The sequence below is a fragment of the Puntigrus tetrazona genome, chromosome 18 (genome assembly GCF_018831695.1).
Source record: "Puntigrus tetrazona isolate hp1 chromosome 18, ASM1883169v1, whole genome shotgun sequence".
Lineage (NCBI taxonomy): Eukaryota > Metazoa > Chordata > Actinopteri > Cypriniformes > Cyprinidae > Puntigrus > Puntigrus tetrazona.
In genome coordinates this window covers 11,475,055-11,495,063 of record NC_056716.1, presented here as the reverse complement: position 1 = coordinate 11,495,063, position 20,009 = coordinate 11,475,055, and the positions used below count along the sequence as shown (strand labels likewise).

At 36.3% G+C, this 20,009-nt stretch overlaps 1 protein-coding gene across 3 annotated transcripts in view; it reads left to right on the top strand.

The window, feature by feature from the left end:
- The window catches only part of cntn5 (contactin 5), a 335,900-nt gene extending 318,894 nt beyond the window's left edge, over window positions 1–17,006 (top strand). For all 3 annotated transcript variants that reach the window (XM_043216577.1, XM_043216575.1, XM_043216576.1), the window contains 7 exons: window positions 628–698; window positions 9,386–9,620; window positions 11,165–11,274; window positions 12,308–12,494; window positions 14,235–14,347; window positions 14,435–14,603; window positions 16,057–17,006. In XM_043216577.1, coding sequence (XP_043072512.1) covers window positions 628–698; window positions 9,386–9,620; window positions 11,165–11,274; window positions 12,308–12,494; window positions 14,235–14,347; window positions 14,435–14,603; window positions 16,057–16,160 — 989 coding nt within the window. In that variant the 3' untranslated portion in view covers window positions 16,161–17,006. The remainder of the gene's footprint in view (window positions 1–627; window positions 699–9,385; window positions 9,621–11,164; window positions 11,275–12,307; window positions 12,495–14,234; window positions 14,348–14,434; window positions 14,604–16,056) is intronic.
- The last annotated feature ends 3,003 nt before the right edge of the window (window positions 17,007–20,009 follow it).

Genomic DNA, 20,009 nt, shown 5'->3' with positions numbered 1-20,009 from the left:
ATCTTATACACCTACACCAGGTGAGCTACAGAGCAAGTAGCTAATAAATACATATGGAGCTGATTATGTGATATTAAGATCAGTATGTACAGTATGAGTTTACAAGCCATCCACTATAAGAAAATGTACCTTAAAAGCAACAGATAAAAAGTGTGCCAAATGCATAAATATGATGCATAAATATATGTATTGTGCATGAAAATAATCATAATTTGTTGGTGATCTGTCATTGATTTGATTTGAACTGTAAGTACATTTTTTTCAATGAGCTCATGGTTGTTGTATTGTTGTATTTGTTTACATGAATAATTGAGTAAATAAGTGCTAAATAATTATAGAAAAATAACACAGTTTAACTGTTCCTATTTGTTTTTTTTTTCTCTTTATTTTCATGCTTTGTTTGTTTGCTCGAGCTGTCAGATGTGTTTAGAGAGCGCTATACTGTGTCTCGACTAATTCATGGTTGTGGAGTTACACCTATAGAGTGAATTTTCCTCATCTGTCTTAACAGCCATGCATTAATTAATCATTAGTAGTCATTAGCAAGTAATGCACCGCTCACATTTTTGCGTAGAGGTTTTAGCTACCAAAAGCTGATAATATAATGCGGTATTTCTGTGTCTGCAGTTCCGTCAGTAGCCCCTGCCAACGTAAGAGGGGGAAATGGCCGCAGGCATGAGCTGGTCATATCCTGGGAGGTAGGTTTGCACTCAGCATGCACAATGGACTCCCTACTGTGAACTCTTGCTATGCTAATGAATATGGCATAAAAGACTTGCAGTTCCTGGCCAAATAGATTCACGCAGCTAATTGACTTGAGCGTTCGTAATTGTATCCGGCTATAATTGCCACCGTCGCAATTTGCTTATTGAAGGATTGCTACACTTATAGTCCCAAACCCTATAAGAGCAGATGAATGACTACATTCAAAATGAAAATTTGTGCTTTGTGGGAATGCTTTTGGAGGAAAAAGGGACTGAGAAGTGGTGCAGGTTTATGCCAGACCTGCTAGACATTTGTAACACTCTGCGAGCCTTACTTCATTCTAATTATCATGATGTAGGCTTAATAGGAAAATTGAATATTTGTAAATGCTGACAAGTCGTTTGTACATATTCACGCATTATTCATTCATCTGTTCATGTGTAGTTGTGTTGGTTTGTAGATTGAGGGTGTCACAAAAGTGTTTTCCTTTATTTAAAGAGCTCCAGTTTGAGTTTTTGCCCATCACGTCTGTGATATGTGACATTTAGCAATTTCGGTGTGTAGTTTTTGAAATGCACACCATACATCTGAATATGGTTTCATTCCTACAATCCTGCAGGTGAAATTCATTCCATTTAGCAAAAAAGTAGTATTCGGACGATCTAATACAGGCAATCGGCTACCTATAACTGATCAGTTACCAACATTCTTCAAAATAGTTTCTTTTGCATTCTTAAAGGGTTAATCCACCCCAAAATGAAAATGTTGTTATTAATCACTTGTTGCCCATGTCGTTCCAAACCAGTGAAAGCTTTGTTCCTCTTCGGAACACAAGATATTTTGGATGGAAACCAGGAGGCTTTTGACTGTCCCATTAACTGCCAAATAAATAAAGACCCAGAAATGTATTAAAGACATCATCAGAATGGTCCATCTGCAATCAGATTTTTTAAAGTGACTAGAATACGTTTTGTATGCAAAGAAAAGAAAAAAACAACATTCAACAATTAGTCTGTGTGGACTATTTTGACAATGTCTTTCTCACTTCTCTTGACGTTGTTCATGACTTGGTTTTCATCTAAAATATCTTAAATTGTGTTCTAAAGACAACAAAACTTGTACTGGTTTGGAATAACATTGGGGTGAGTGATTAATGACAAAATTTTCATTCTGGGGTGGAGTCACTATTTAAGTGGTTAAACTTCTATTATTTACATAGTACTCTTTTTGAAAGTTTGCTAAATTTTATACTTCTTTTTCACAAAGGCTTAGCGAGTATTAAAGTGGCATCTCGCTTCATTCAGGTAAATGCTAAATGAAAAAATGCACATTTTTGCCCAGTGCCAGGTTTAATGTCATCGACACCAAAACACAACCGCTTCTCGAATGTGTTGTAATTTAATATGACACACCAGTCATTTTCCAATATATGAAATGGAGAAAGAAATTTGAGAGTTGCAGCATATTGAATGCCTTCAGAAGACATATAGCGCTCAGGTCGTATGCTGTTGAATAGAATGAATAAAATGTTATGATATTTTCCTTTTTGAAGCTTGACGGTTGTCGCTGCCGTTTATTATTCAAAAAAACTGAAATTTGGTCAAAAATGGGAGCGATGGAAAACGACTGTTAACCTTGAAGCTTCAAAGCTCTTGGATGCTTTTTTGAAAACCTGTTTGCTATCTGAAATTCTACAACCCCGCAGCAACGTCTAGTCATTTTTACTGTACTGTGTAAAGAGGACACTAGTATGCTAATGAACAGAATCACCTTTGGTTCTGTGCACTGCTGTGAGTGGTGGTATTGAGCACATAAACACGTTTTAAAAAAGAAAAAAAAAAGAAAAGCTTTCCAGAGGAAGCCAGTTAAAGCTGCGATTAACTGGGGAATTGAGGAACAGATGTACGCTGAAGTGACGATATTCTTGCAGTTATTAAATACTCAGGCCCCAACTGTCACCAGGCAAATAACTTTCATATTAGCTGAACTATACCTTAGTGAGAAATTAAATACGATAAGGCTCATTCCAGATGCAATGGAATATTTTCACCGTGATGACTTCCCGAGTTTATAACCCCTCGAGGAGGTTATCACTGTAACTACAGAATAATCAGAGTTTTAATTTTGCTTCGGCAATGACAGTTCAATTATAAGCCCCATCATCGCGATCGCAACATGCAGAACATTTCTATACACTAGAAAGCTTTTTAGATGTTGCTTAGAGCTCCGAACATATTGCGAGTGTAATATTTGCCTGTTTTAAACACACAGGAGATTTCTTCTGTGTGTTACTTCTTTACTGCTGTATCACTTTAAGGGACATGCTAGCAGGTATCCTGACATTAGCTTCAGGTGCTATTTTGAGACACATAGTACATCATATTAAATTACATATCATTTAGCAGACGCTTTTAAACCAAAACGATTTGCTACGCATTAATTGGACTGTCCCCCCCGGAGCGCGAGTGCTTTGCTCAAGGACATAATGGTGACTGAGCAGTTTTATGAATTTAATATCACTCCAGTTACCAAGTCTCCCATACCTGGAATTTAACCTTTTCTATAACAGGTGCTTTACATTAACTATTAGAGTGCAAAAAAGAAGTTTTAATTTACATTTATTGGCTGGCAACTTTAGGAATTCTAACACCACAAGGTTGTGAGAACGCAGTACGGTTTGGTGCTGTTATCGAATCCCAGAGGCTGCAATGTGGTGACATATGTTGTTTTAAAAGTGAGCAGCTTATTATCCTCTATCTTCACTGTCTTGGAGCGGCTCGGTTAGCTGGAAATGTTGTGCCTGGATCCCAGCAGGTGTTGTGAGTTTGGGTCAGTTATGACATGTTCCAGCCTTCTTCTCAAATTTTTCATGACAAGCGTTCATCAATCTTTCATGACAAACGTTCGTAGCTTTAAGGTCTACTTGTGGTGGCCTGCCAAAATAAATACTATGTTTTAATGTTTGAAATAGAAAGTAAATCAGCCATTTATTGTATTGTATTGCATTGTTTTTTTTTTTGAGGTTGTATTTATTGCATTTCGTTATATTTGATTATTATTGTTACATTTTTTCTTGTATGTTTTTATAGATTTGTAATTGAAGAATTGTCATGGTGTTATTAACTATTTATTAACAGTCACAGCATTTTTGATGATTTTGTCCTAAATTTGACATGCAGATAGGTTTCATCAAAAATACAAAATTTTTATCACAAATTACAAATGCATTTTTATCGAAGCACTGCATTTTCAAGTAAAATACATTCAGATATCATATTTTTTCACCTGTTAGTAATTATATCAATAACTGAAATTGCATTCAGTAAACAGACACACACAAACACACACACACACACACGTTTATCCACACACGAACACACACACACATCTATGCACCAACACACACATATACATATGTTTACACACATTTAAGTGACATACATGCATATGAACCTATACACACATACACTATTTAGATATAGATCATGCATGCACATATTTGTATCGCCGGGTTATCGATCTATCCACGACATAACTAGCCTGCTGCGTCCTGTTTAGATTCAAAATGGTCAAAACACGATCTACATGCATGATCTAAATATATGATCCATGTTATGATGTTGTCTCTGATCTTTCCGTTTATGACAATCATAATTGTTTCGAGCCCGGTAGCCGTAAAAACTCGTCAAAGGTCGGCAAAGAGCTAATCCAACATCATGAAGGAAAATAAATAAATAAAGCGAGGCAAAAAAAACAATGTATAACAAACTAATTGCTATATAATTTTTAGGTTTTGGAATTATGTTGAGTAGCAGGTGGCTTGGCGCTCTACCGCTTCAGAGTTGTAAAAACAGTCAATTAGTTTCTCTGGCACAAATACAGCTATATTAGGGTGAACGTTTCAAATTGACCTTAATATTGCAATAAATGCAACTAGAAATAGTGACATAGTGACAAACAGAATTTATTTATTTTTTTTTTATGAGGACGCATTTATATGTGAAAATTTATTTTTGATTCCTCATGCAAACAGACCCTAGCTCTATTGAATCAAACTTCTCAATGCCACATATGAGATCTATTATTGCATCAGATTGCTCCACTGCAGCACATAAGAATCTAATGGTCTGCATTTTGTAGCTAACTGGCCTTTTTCGGCGTCCATTTTGAGAGTGACTTTTAGAAGGTGCGTTGTGGCAAAACGTTTCTTTGTTTGTGGAAATTGCTATCTTCGTATTGAGTCACTTGTACTGCTACAGGTGTTTTTTCCGACTAACGGAAAGGTTTGTCTGTGATGATTCATGCAGGATTTAGGTCACAGCTTTGCTGAATGGGTCACACCTGTTAGTAAACAAGCCCAGAAAACTGACTGTGAATGTAGTCTCCCTAATATTGTGGGCAAAGATAATGTCCTCCTCCCTGGCACGGTCCTGTATAGCTCTATTTTAGCTTCACCCTGTTTGTCTGAGTCCCGATTAACCACTTTAGAGCTACTGAATTGGCTCTGCATCTCCAATCAATACTGGTGAATATGAGAAGATGCGGCGCTGCTTTGGCATTCGGGGCACGTGAACGGGCCGCTGCGCTACCTCTCCAATCATCTCTGGGTGGTTGTGGAAGACCATGGCGGCTGGGCCGAGAGCTGCTTATTAAACAGGATGAATGACTAAACAGCTCGCCCCGTCTGCTCATTAGTGTCTGCAGAGAGAGAAAAAGTATTACGGGCACCAGGAGCAATGGACTGGACCATTACAGTTGCCCTACTTCCTATTCGAAGCCTGCCGCAGCCTGCCGTGCGTGCCGATATCAGACCGCCAGCAGACTTCATTTGCACCGTGGGTGCCACTCCTTTGCCCAACAGCCTTTTTAGATGCATGTTCCACTTCATTTTGCAGCAGAACTGATTTTTCCTTTTTTAAAACGGCCATTTATTGGTCGCCCCATGCAGAAAGTCCCAGCCAGCACCGATAATGTTGGTTCAAGGGTTGTTAATTCAATTGCTAGAAACACTAGAGTGAGTTAATTACACCGCTCTGGCACTAAAAGTGTGTGCTGAAATATTTAGTGTGAAGGTACAGCCTATTCTCTCCCATCGTCTGTCTGCATCTTATTTTGGGTGCTGCCGCCAAGGGACGGGATAATTTCGGAAGCGGGTGGAAATCAGTCAAAATTTGGCGTGACGGACAGATTCGCTGCCAAAAAAGAGAGGAGAGTACAGGTGTTTGTCAATTATTAAAATTGCCCAAGATTTAATTCCGCCGGCTTACATTTTAATTAAATTTCTATCTCCCTTAATAGATTGCATTCCATTCTATTAAATGCCTAGCAGGTGTCGCAGACAGGCTCTGATATCTCCCCCTCAGAAAAACATCAAGCAAGTGTCAAACCGCTTTTGAAAAAAAGCAGCAAGGAAATTGTCAGCAGCTGGACAGGCAAAATCAACTCATGTGACCAACAGACTGTATACAACCTTCCAGAATAAGAATAATTTACGCGTTTAGTGTAGCTGATAAACCACACTGTGAATACTCACCCCAATGGTCCGATAAAAGTAAAGATATGAGGAGAAGCCCTTTATAAATACATGGTAGTAATGCCAACTGTGTGTAAGTGCAATTTAATAATAATTAGCTTTCCCCTATATTTTCATTCTAAAAACAATTTGTCACAATACCATTATAAAGTATCACAACATCAAATAATGCTGCAATGATAGAGCTTAGAAGAGCCAGGATAATTTTTAGTACAACTCCGATGGGTTTTGAATGAAATAATAAAGACATATACACCTAGGATGCCTCAAGGCTGAGTAAAACAAAGCCTAATTAATTTTTTGACCGATCTAACCCTTTAAGCATGGGGGCTTTTTCATTACTATTCATTTACAGTTTCTAATATTGCAATTTAAAATAAAAGTCATCCATTTTAATATATTTTAACATTTATTAATTGAGATGGCAGGGTTTATTTAGTATTTTTTTCTTAATAATATAGGGCTCTGAACAGAATTTGAGGTGTTTTAGCGTAGCGTAATGCTAAACGATTACGCACAATTCATATTTAAAAGATTTTTAGCAAATAAACTCCTAAAAACATTTGCACGCAAATGTAAAAAACTGGATCGCAGGGAAAAGGTGCATAATAATGAAATATCGATACTACATATTCTACAAACTGTTGAAGGACTTCAAGCTAGAGCTGAGCATTAGCGTCCATCGTTCATTATCTCTAGGTGATTTCCAGAGACACAGTTATTACACCCCAGATTAATTGATATTTGACTCGTTATTCGCAAATTGTCATCACCCGCACGGTTTATTTACTCGAGGGCCTGAACCAAGCCCTTTGAAAAGACATTGATATGGTTCACAGAACAATGGCGAGTTCTCGCTGTATGCCGAGTCTGTGTTGGATTAGCGCATCTTTAATTGATGTGTTCAGGCTCACCATCAAAGCGCTTGACATTCACAAGTGATCTGTTTCATTACAACTGAAAATCTCCCCGATTCATTTGGGACTCTCTGACATTTTGATGTAATTCAGTGCCATTTAGTGTTGCTTCTTTCTCTGAAACGACATAACAAAGGATGTCATTTAACTGGAAAAATATGGAGATTGAAATTATTTATTGGATACATGTTTAAAGCACCTGTGTGTTTTTGAAGACGTACGGTAAGGGGTTAAAAGATCTTTGCGGCTCGGCGAGATATTGGACAGGTTGTAAAATTAGCCTTCGCTGTAAACCTTTACATAAAAGGCACCGAGTAGTGAAGCGGTGAAGTCATTTATTAGCACAGAATTAACTAAAATTAGCTACCTTTAATAATTAGCTTAAACCTTAACCTAACCTAGATTCGATGCTGGTCGGTGTGTGAAATGGAAAAAGACTCGAGGGGAATATCAATTTAAAAATGTTGGGACAGAAAATGTGTATAGGCATGTAAAAACTAAAATGTCAAAAATAAAGTCAAATCCAGTTACGCTGGGCTTAATTCATGAAACGCAAGAAGAACTAATTTCCGTCTGAATCATTCATAGAAACATCTTTAAAGTATTAATGGGGGGTTATTTATTATTTAAATAAAGTTAAAATTTCCCATCTGTAGTGAACAAATATCATCCCTTAAAGTTCACGAGGTCAGCATGCCATTTGCAATCCATGTAACATTTAAATACAGGTTATTTATTGACATCTACAGTATAGCGCTTTTCTTTTTTTTCTTTTTTTTTGCGAATTAGCAGCAATATCTGATCATCCTCCGTAACACAGGTTTATGGTTTACGGTTCTACCAGTTTATGGTTCCATTACAAAAAAAAAGTTCTTTAGCAACTATTTATTTAAAGGTTCTTTGCCGAACCAAAAAGGCTCTTCTGTGGAATCATTATGAAACCCTAGCGCTGAATATTCAATCTAGAAAAACAAATGTAGAGCAGTTAATCCATAAGGTACAGACTGGATTGTAAAAATTTGATCATTGCTAGTAAAAATGGACTCACAAGTTATTGATTTTATTATTTAGAATAGCGTGTACTGATGCATAATTCACCATAAGAGAACAGGAACATGCAATAAAAGCATACTTTAACCAAAAATAAAAATTCAATCAACCCAGAAGAATTTTTGCTCATCATCCGAACACAAGAAAAAATATTTCAACGAATGTTTTATTTCACTGAAAGTCCGTTCACCCAAAGCTTTAATGTGTCAAAATATTCAAATATGCTTTTTTGATGTGTGAGAACCAATGAGTGTTCTTGGATTTAACAATATGATTTAACTTCTGTTTACTATGTTTGACGAGCTGCATATGTTTTTGATTAATGCTTTTATGTGAATAAAATCATCAATCTCTCCAGTACATAAAGCGAATATGATTCTTCAGAAGACTTCAAGCCACTCAATAATACGCAGTTATTAGCATTAGTTTTCATTAAAATATCTTAATTCGAGAGTTATGGATATTGAAAGGACATGAAGGCGAGAAATTAATGACAGCATTTTCATTTTGGGTGAACTATTCCTTTAGGAATGCTCAATTTTGATTTCGCGTTGACTTAAATAATGGTAAAATAAATTCTGCTTCTGATACTATGAAAAGATTATTAGTATAAGAGTTAAGAATTCTGATTTCAGCTCCTTTGTTCCAGCACTGCTATGTTGACTCTTTAACATAATATGCTTTTAACATTCAGTTTCCACGCAGTTAATTGGGTACATGATTGAATTTTAAACTCGGATTTAGTAGCATTTTACTCATTTTTAACCAGCGCCGGCAAGAGCAAGGGAAAAAATGACGCAAAACCTGCCTTAGATGTCAGCATCCAAGCTGACCTGAAAATGGCAAATTTTTTCGCATTACACAGGAAGTATGAGTTGTGCCAGAGTCAAATAATTGCCCAGACTACATCTTCAGGGCTGATCATTCTCAAGCAAAAGTCTTCATAAATTACCTGCCGCACGGCCGTTTACCCTTTCCTCATTTCTCCGAGCTCAGCTGGCTGTGTGTTATTAGGATCTTTTTCCAATTTCCCATCCCGTTGCAGAGAAACTTTTTTTTTTTTCCTATAGCGAACTGAGCGACGTTTTAAGTATCGGTGTAAACAGCGCGACTTTTAAGCGGTATCTGCCTGGAAACGAATCCGGAGCTCATAATGATCGGTTTCTTTTTTTGTCCTCAGCCCGTCTCTGAAGAATTCCAAAATGGAGAAGGTTTTGGCTACATCGTGGCGTTCCGAGCCAACGGCACACGTGGGTGGAAAGAGAAGATGGTGACCTCGGCGGACTCCACCACCTATAAATACAGAGACGAGACCTTCCCACCTCTCACCCCGTTTGAGGTACGGGTGGGGGTGTATAACAACAAAGGAGACGGGCCCTTCAGCGAGGTGGTTACCGTGTTCTCTGCGGAGGGAGGTAAGGGTCAGATTTGTTTTTGCTGTGATTGATGGGATTTATTGCTAGCTTATATAATAATAACACGCGGCTCAATGGTATAGACGGAGTTTCTCGAACTTTGAAGCACAACACATAAAAGCTAATCTAAGGCTGTGGATGGATGCACTGTACGGATGTGCGTCTGTACTTCGAGAGACGGGTTATACAGTAGAACTGTCAAAACTGTCCAACTGTCAAAAGACAGTACGCACAATAAGAGCAAACATTATTTGAGTATACTGAGAATACGTAGGGAAATAAAAAGAATCAAGAAATATACTTAAGCGTGAACTGAATATAATGTTTATAGTGAACATGTATTATAGTTTAAATTTATATCAGATGCAATTAGTAAAGTGCAGTTTTATATGTCCTTTTGATGTTTTTTGGCACACATACGTAGGAATTAAGTATATTTAGTATATAGTTGAATTTTAGATTAAATGCAATTAGCGATTTTTTTAATATGTATTTTCATATTGTTTTTTGTTTGTTTTTAACACGGCTAAACTGTATTGCAAATGTCTGACAAGCATTTACACACTTACTCATTTGTAATGACGCTGTAATTTAGTGCATATGAAATGTATTCCCTTTAATTGTCAAATAACACACTTACAGTTAAAATTATAATCCAGTATTTTACATTGGTTGCAGTAAGTTAGTCAGCAAAGCAAAGCAATTCTTTGTTAAAACGTAACAAAATATAACTAAAACATTTATTTAAAACGTCCTTTTTAAGATTAAACATTAGGATTTATCAGAAACAGTCTTGAAAGTGTACTCTCTTTAACGACAACTAAGTGGCTACTAAGTTTTTTTTTACTTTTAGGAGGCTATGCATTCAAATTTTCTCTCGATTTTATGGTTAACCAAGTCACTTTTTTGTTATTGGTTTAGAAAGAGGTTACTAAAATGATGTTCCAATACAAAATGAACACAAAAATAGATATTATGAAGAATGTTTGAGCTACTAAAGTGACAGTAGATGGTGACCAGGGGCTTTCAATTTATTTATTATTTAATAAATACATCGAATTTTTAGTTTTGTGTTGCACTTGGTGGGTAAAGTCGTCATCATTTTAATTTTCTAGTGTGAAGTATCCATAGCTCATCTAAAAAAGCCTTTGAGAACTTTTTTGACCTTTCAATAAAAAACTTTCACTGCCCACACAGAAATGATCAACAGGACCAAACGTTTTCAGTGTGTGATCACACTGCGTCAGGCTGATTTAACGGCGGCGTTTGCTGTGACTGCTGCTAATATGATGGATGTTCTGCGTCTCCGTCACCTCTCAGTCTCACAGCGCTTCTCTCAGCGGGATTCTCCCTCGCGATCACAGGGCTTCGCAACTTACCATTTACATCCGCTTAGACCGTTCGCTCTGGCTATTAACACATAAAAGATATTGATGAAATGTATCCCGAACACTTCATCAAGCAGGCGTGTAGAGCGTATGAGCGGTGATGTGTTTTATGTGTTATTTGCTGTGAAATCTGAAGTGTACTGCTTTTAAATGCAGAGCCCAGGGAGCCTCCTTCAGAAGTGCAGGCGTTTGCCATCTCCTCCTCCGAAATTAAAGTGATGTGGAAGCCGCCCAATCCTGGCCCCGGAAGACCCCAGGGATACGAGGTAAGAGAAGGAGAAATCAATGGATACACGGTTTTGTGCCAACGTGACCTAGTGAAAAAGTAGGAGAAATGTTAATTGCTTATATACACTTAATAACAAGTCTATTATGTTCTCCAAGGCTGCATTTACTTGATCAAAAATAAGTACAACACTGATATTGTTAAATGAATAAATAAATAATTGTTTCGTATTTTAATATATTCCAAAATCTATTTAATATATTGTCATTTTATATATTTTCACCAGCTATGACTCGAGTCTTCAGCGTTATTGTAGTTAATTGAAACTGAAATTATAATTTCAATTTAGTTTAAAAATGTACTAAAAATACTAAAATCAACAAGGGGCATTTGAAAATAAAAACTTGCATTTTTTTTGGTTTTGTTCTGATTGCTTTGGATAAAAGCATCTGCTAAATTGCTAACCTTAAATGTAAATGTAAATCTAAAAACAAGCCATGTTTCTCAATGTAGTAAATGTTTGTTCTATGGTATTTTAAGGCCATTAAAGTGTAATAAAGCATTATTGTTGCTGTAAAGTTAGCTTAGCAAAATGCTACAATAAAATTCAAAGGTCATGTCTCCAGAGGAGCAGTGCCATCACTTATGAGGTTTTTTTTTTTTTTCTTTTTTTCTGGGGGTTAAGATGCCGTCTGAGAAGGCATCTGCCTGTTAGGTTTCGAAACAGAGGCACATATGCAGTCGTGAACCCTTTATTTTCTTTATCATTTCCACAAATGTTACTCTTTCTGAATGAAGAAAATTATTCTCTGCGGTGAAATTACACAGTTGCGTCCTCCAGCGAGAAAGATTATCGTATTTCATCACAGGGAGATATTACATGCCCGCCTGTTATGCTCTTCATGTAAAATGTATGACAGTTATTTAAACCAAATGACACGATATTACGTAAAAATTGGCAACTCTCACTTTGTCATTTACCCGGGCATCTCGGTCTCGTTTGCTTTGTCGCGATAAAAAATGTTGAATGAATGAAAGGCAGAAAGTCAGTCGCAATGTTTCGTTCGGGACAGGTGAGCTCCTGGAAGGACATGGAGCAGGAGGAGATGGGGAAGAAGAAGAGGACGGCGGGGAATGAGACCGTCATGTTGCTCACGGGGCTTGATGGAAACACACAGTATCTGATCTCTGTGAAGGGATTCAACAGCGTCGGTCAAGGTCCAGCCAGCTCACCCATCAAGATTAGCACTAAGAAAAACGGTAAGTTCCCTTAAAACAACTCCTTAGGAAGCATTATAAACTACAACATAAGACTGTCCAGGAAATTAATGAGCAAGCGAATAAAAACACAAACTGAAAGCTCTTAGAAATGTACTCTTCTTGGCTTTGTATTTGAAAAAACTTTTGTGCCATTGGTGTCCCTGCTGTGAAAACCCAGTGGCTTTTTTGTAATAAATATATATTTTTGGTCACTGAACTAACTGTGATATACATTATCTGATATTTTAAGACGTGGACACAGTCATCGAGAAATAATAATTAACGGTACTATGCCAACTAAAAATATTATGCTGATACTACCACTATAAGTCATATTATGCCAACTACTCATACTCAATAAATGAAACAAGCAAATAAAAATAGATAGACAGACAGTTACTTATGTTTTTAAATGGTTTACTTTAGAATATATATAGAATATACAAATCCTGGAGAGGACACGTCCAGGAAAAATGCTCACACTATGATAATGTACCAACTGTGCTGTCAAGTTGGCAATGCTGGAATTGATATGTTTTGTGTGTGTGTGTGTGTGTGTGTGTGTGTGTGCATGTGTGTGCGCCGGCACAAACACTTCAACTGTTTTTTTAATTCCACTTATACCATCAGAACTTTAAACAAGTATTGTCTTATTAATAATTCATAATTTTCTGCTTTTATTTTTGTACACTCAACATTATAATATTTTGCATTTTCACATCTAAGTGGAAAAAAAATCAACGGTCTGTTCAAAATAAATGAAACGAAAACCAAGCATAGTACAGTAGATTTTTTTTGTTTCTGTTGTACCGAAACAAAGCGTATCAAAGCGTGACCCTCGAACCGAACGTGACATCTGCGTACCGTTCCACCCCTAATAGACAGAAAGACAGACAGGCTTTTATTTTTTTAGCACGGTAACGTTAAAAGACAACAAATGCAAGAAACGTGCACTGTAAAAACAGTTGTTTTAACTTAAAATAACTTGTTATCCTGCTGTCTGAATTTTTTTAGTTGAGTCAGCTTAAAATTTTTGGTTACTTGACTAAGCATTTTTAGACAGTGGGGTAACAAGTTATTTCAAGTTGAAACATTTTTTTTTTTTTACAGTGTGCAGGGATTTTTGCATACATCGCAGAGCTAGCATTAAGCATATTTAGTCCACATTCGTCCATCTTGGCTACTGCGTGGTACAACAACCCACCCCCCTTTAAGCATGAGCAATTTTTCAGATGCTGTAGCAAATGTAAACACACAAATCAGATATGAGTCACAATTAAAAGAATGTGTAAAGAGAAGGTTAAAAAAACAGATAGGCAACAAGACTTGCGACGTAAACGTGTCCAGCCTGACATTTGCAGGTTCGTTTTTCTGCACCACTTTGATTCTCAATAGACTATTTTTCCATTGGCTCGTGAATTATTGCAGGAAATAAGCTCTTTGACCAATATAATACAATCAGAAGAAGTAAAAGCCAAATGATCCAATTTAGCCACTTTTCGCTGTTTTCGAGAAAAAAACTCTTTTTGACTTCAGGATGCAGCACTAAAATGGTAGCTTACTGCAAAACCCCCCCACTCAACATGGTGCTGTCTAGCATATAGGAGAAGGATGGATGAATATAAAGGATAATTTGACTTGTCAATTAATGTGATCATTGCTCATTACAGACCTTCATTTTATAAATGAGCTTTTTATCTTTCTCTTTGGTTATCCGTCTCTCTCGCTATCTCTTTTCAGCCCCAAGTCTACCCCCAGGCAACCTGATGTGGATTCAGGAGGGGAACAATGTTTCTTTATCCTGGGATCCCGTGAAAGCAAGGGACAATGAGTCAGAAGTCATTGGCTACAAGGTCGGTATCGCACAGATACAACGGACTTAAGGGAAAACACAGCATCACCGCACACACTTCATGCTTCTTTTTATTTGTCCATCGCAGGTACTATTGCGTCAAGAGGGACGGGGCCACAGCCAAGTCATGAGGACTCCAAACTCAGCCGTGGTCCTGACGCTTCCTGAGGGGGGAACATACATCATCGAGGTGCGCGCGGTCAGTGAAGGAGGTGAAGGAGCCGCCAGCGCTCAGGTCAGAGTGCTCACCTCCTCAGGTAAGCGTTCACCGCATGCTTTTTCAGATTTGAGGATGTGTGTGTACGGCTTCAGGCTTGACGGCTTAATTCCTCTTTAATTACCTTTCTTCTGCAAACCTACGCAGCCAATTACATTTTCATCCACTCTCAAATGGAACGACGAATTTAAAGTTTACCATCATTATACTACTAGGACTAGTGGGCTATTTTAGAGCAAATACTATTAAATTCATTTTGGATTACTTATTCCCAAGACCTATATTTTCTTTCTGCTATGTCAGATGTAATTATAGTGCTAGCTCCGTATGGCCTTTTACTTCTCCACAACTTTCTGCGGTTAGTTGAGCTCAAACCTCTTTAAAGTTGCTGAGACTCCTTTCAGACATTACTTTTAGATAATTACAGTCTTAAGTCCCGTTCAAAATGACACAGATCAGTGAGCCTGTTGTTTGCTGTTGTCGCTAGAAGCAGATACTCGGTCCTGATGCATCTAACTGTTTCTTTGAAAACTATATTGATGTCAATGCGTGCACATTTCCAGTGACACTCTTGGCCTTATAATAAATCCGGTGCAATGCTTCGCAAGTGTTTCTGCTAGTTTCAGCCCAACACACTTCGGAAATGGCCTAAGTGCGCTTGTGCAATGCATTTAGACCATTAAAATGGGGACTTCTATTTATTTTTAGTTTGTAAACACCAATATACATGAAAGATTAAAGATAAATGTAAGATTTAAATATTTAAGATCTCCTACTAGTGTTTTTTTTTTAATAAAATTGACACAACAGTTGGTTTAATTTAATTAACAGTTTGGTTTAGTATTTTTTTTATTAATCTATTAATAGTTTTTTATTAATATTTACTTATTAATAATAATAATTTGTATTATTTAATTTATATCTTAATTTTATATCTTTTATAGTTTAAGTAAGTTTGTTTTCCATCCTTGTTTTCTTTTTAATGTCATTCCATCACTTTTAAAATAAATTATTTATTTTAATTTCAACTAACAAAAAATAAAACAAAAATAAAAATGCAATTCAAATTAAAATATTATTAGTATTAGTATTATTACATTATTGAAGCATAGAAATCACATAAATTAAAAACATATGAATAAAAACTATAAAAAATGAAATAATAGCATAATTATTTGGCTTGATTATGTGGATTTCGTGTGACCACTAACTGACATCAGAATATCATACAAATGATTGAAAAACTTAAGTAGATATCTTAGGATGCAGGGGTTTCTCCGATGTAGCCAAAAGTGTTGTAATATTTGCATACGCAGATGACCGACAAAAGCTGAAAAACAAAAACTACATTTGTTAGGGCTCATCGATGAATGAAAAATAAATAAAACATTTTAACATGTGAACAGATGTTACAATGCATACATATCTTGAGGTTCAAGATGATGGTTGTCCCTGAGTCTTTCTTCTTCTGTCTTCTTTTGTTTCGCTTCCAGGAGTGCGTGCAAAGAGTGGACAGCTCTCCGTCTGGAATCTGCCTCCAGGATTGGCGTGGACTGCTCTTTTCCTGTCATTAATGGTGCCTTCTTTTCCCTTGTGAGGCTACTGGGTCATGTACTGTTCCTTTAAACCTTCCCTCCGCCTTCCTCCTAAAGACCACTCCCACTCACCCCTGTACGAAGGGGATGGGCTCTCCCTCCTCCACACAGACTGCCTGCTTTGGCCTGTACCATCAGCAGGACCCAAGGGGCCAGCCAAAGGGAAACGCTTCTTTTCCAAGCATTAAGAAATGCCTCCAAATCCAGACAAATTTCTTTTCTGGCCATATTTGTTTCCAGATTTCTGTTCGGGATATCATTGTAGTATCGTGCTGTACAAAGTGTGGAGACAGTTGTTTAAAATCTCCACAAAGCTCTAAAAGACCTTTTTTTAGGGACTGCCTTCCGAAACAGGTCTCCAAAACCGCCGAGGCCGCCCACTGCTCTGTGCCGCTGTGGCTTACCTTGTAACATTTCTGCATCCATCTGACCCTTTGGCTGCCCGACAAGCAAACGCAGAGTAAGCTCAGTAGAAATAAGTGCATTGTTTTCTTATTCACAAGTGGAGTGTGGAGACAACAAAGAAAAAAAACATTTTTATAGTACCGAGAATCTTACTATTTCCAGACTTGCTTTTTGTACATTGTGTTACCTTTAGAGAAACAAAAAAATGTGGAACAGTGGTGTGTTTCGGTCGGCTGCGTCTTGAGTTTTTGAACTTCGGTTTTTAATTTTTGTTATGTTCGGTGGGTATCGAGAACTAGCAAGGTTGCTGGGCAACAGGGGGACTGATGGACGAACCAGAGATAAAGGGTTTGGACTCCACTTGTCGTGCCCAAACATTTCTGTAGACAAAGACCAAGGCTGATCTGTAACAGTTGAAATAAATGTGATGTATATTTTTAAAAGGCCTCTGGTGTGTGTGTTCTAGGTCAACGGAAGCAGTGGAAGGTCTCGTAAATTGATTTTACAAGTCACTCTCTCAAAAACAAATTGTTGGACATTGAATAGATTTTTTTTTAAGAATGAATCTGTCTTCACAAAATTCAATGGTAAGCGTCTTGACTTGAATAAATAACTTGAAGGTCTTTACACTTGATATTAACATGCGTTTGCGCTGAATGGATCATAATCAGCCCTTGACCTCAAAGGAATAGTTCACGCACAAATGAAATGTCGCTTAAGATTTACTCATCCTCGAGTCATCAAGATGTACATTAGATGAGTTTATTTCTTCATCAGAACCACCAGAAAGAGAATCCGAAACACACGATACAAACAATAAAAATATCTTCAAGCAATTCACAGTGAAATTCAAGTGAAATGTTTGCTAAAAATAACTTAACGATATTTTTAATTTTAACCTGTTACTTCTGGGGGAAAAAAAACAGTCCGCGATTCATAAAAATACTTTTTTGTTTTTTGGGGTTTTTGTAATAAACAGTGCTTGAGGATTTCCGTGAGTATTTCTTTTTCTGATTCAGAAAAAAATAAAATTGAATAATTGACGTTTTTAGGTTAAACGCCGTCTAGTGTCGTGCTGCGTCTGTCGTCATGAAATGACGTATGACTGTCAATGCCAATCGAAATGTGTGTGTTGTTTAAATGGACAGTAATTAAAACTTTTACTGGGTGTAATAAAGCTACACAAGGCCCGAATTACAGATAGAATTGTATAAAAACAAAGCAATTGTAGAATTACGCTTTGATGGGTCATTTTTCTGGGATTTGTGTAAGCAACAGACAACATATGTATTGATTGGAGGACATGTTGATATATATATTTATTTTTTCCACACTATCGTGGCTTATAGACGTCGATTTGAAGTTAAAACATCTTGGTGGATTTGTTGGTAGCACTTTATCTTAAGGTGTCCATAATACAGAGTAATTACCAAGTACTTAGCCATAGCTGTTGTTCGTACATAAACCAAAGCGTACTTACAATGTAACTAAGTTATGGAACAGTTTGTAATCACAGTTTGTAATTATGTAGATGTAATAGGCACATTTGTTACAGACCGAGTCTAAAACACAGCTACTTATGTAACCAAAAGTTTATCACACATGTGTAATTACAACGTAATTATAAATTCCAATACACAGACATAAGCTACTTGAAATAAAATATATATCAAGATTGTACTTCATGTGTATCTATACTATACACCTTATCTAGCTACACCGTAGTTTGATTTAACCTGTTAAATACATATTTTATTATAGCTCTCATTCGGCTGGATCTTGAATGGCCCGAGGATGAACTATTCCTTTAGAGTCAACTTGAAATTTATTGTAAATGCATCACAATCACTGAAACAACATTTGAGAGTCAGGATTGGATTCTGACCACAGTAATATGTATTACAGTGGCCACTCCACAAATAATCATCCATTGCTTTGATGGATTTTTCAATCTGTTTTTAATCCATCAGTAAAATATTATAACGCTTGGTGTTTTTAGTGTGACATTGATATCACTAGAACTTCTGTGGCAGGAGCTCTTTTAGTCATCAAGTTCTGTGTTGTGGGTGCTTGGCACTTTATTTTTATTCTGCTCTTTAAATGCTAGGAAGAGACAAGACGCCACGCTCTTTCGATCTGGTCACCCGAGTTAATGATCAATATCCCATGAATTATTCCACTGGACTGCTCTCAATTCCTCCCTCTCTGTCTTCCAGTCTATTTTGTTGTACTTTGAAACTTTTTTTTCTTTCTTTCTTTCTTTCTTTTCTTCACTTCTTGAATTATCCATCAATGTTTTTTTTTGTTGTTTTTGGGTTTGTTTGATTTTTTTTGTTTTCAATTCTGTGAGTGAAAGAACATTTTAGGTAACAAAACCAGTGACGTGATTTGTAGGAATTCTATATTTTGGACAGAAGACGTTGGAATTTCTTTGTTCCTTTTAAAAATTATGTACACTTGCTTTTAAAAAGTGCACATATTGCTAAAATAAATAATATTATTTTAATGTATTTTAAGTGCAAACATTGACACTTTGTTATGTATTATTTACAATGAAAAGAAAGTCTATTATAATAATATTTTTTATTTAATGTAATTAGTAAAAAGTGTTTTTCCCCGCTTATTTAGAACACAGGTACATTGTTTAATGTAATTTACTAATTACCACATACTGCGTACTGTCTAATGTACAGACAAGCATTTATGCTCAACTAAAATATCATTTAATGTAATTCAATTTATACTTGTATTTAATTTATTTAAATATATTCCTTTTTAGTTCATATAAAAGACATTAACAGGTAATATTACAGTCAAGTACTTTATATGTGCTTTAATAGGCTATGTAGACAGCAAATTAAAATAAGTGTACAAACTTTTAATTAGACAAAGTGCACTCTGAAATTGTCCTCAAGACTATTAAAAAACAATTATGAAAGTGTTTTTAAGTACACTTAGTAAATCTGTATTTTAAATTATTCTTGTTACACATGTATTTTTTATTATAATGACATCAAATAATGCCTACTGCAGTTGCTTGCAAGTAACCCTAAGATAAACCCTAATCCTAAACCTAACCATGTAATAAGTAATATAGTATTATAGTAATAATACAGTAAGTGAACCATACAGTATTAGTTTATGTAGTTATTTAATATATAAGGTTAATATAAGGTTCTTTGTGGTGAAGGAAGCGTCTTCAGATTATAAAAAGGTAAGAGAGAGACTGAATTCTTTGACTGAATGCTTCTTTGTGGAACCAAAAATGGTTCTTTTACAGCATCAATGTTAAGCACCTTCTAAGCACCTTTATTTTTTTTTAAGATTGTATTTCAGTATAACACCAACTTTAGTTTTTACACAAATACGCCATCATAATAGAAATTGCCTGAAGTTGCCATTGCAGGGATTTTCAAATGAACAACTTTAGCGAATTCAGAGCAGTG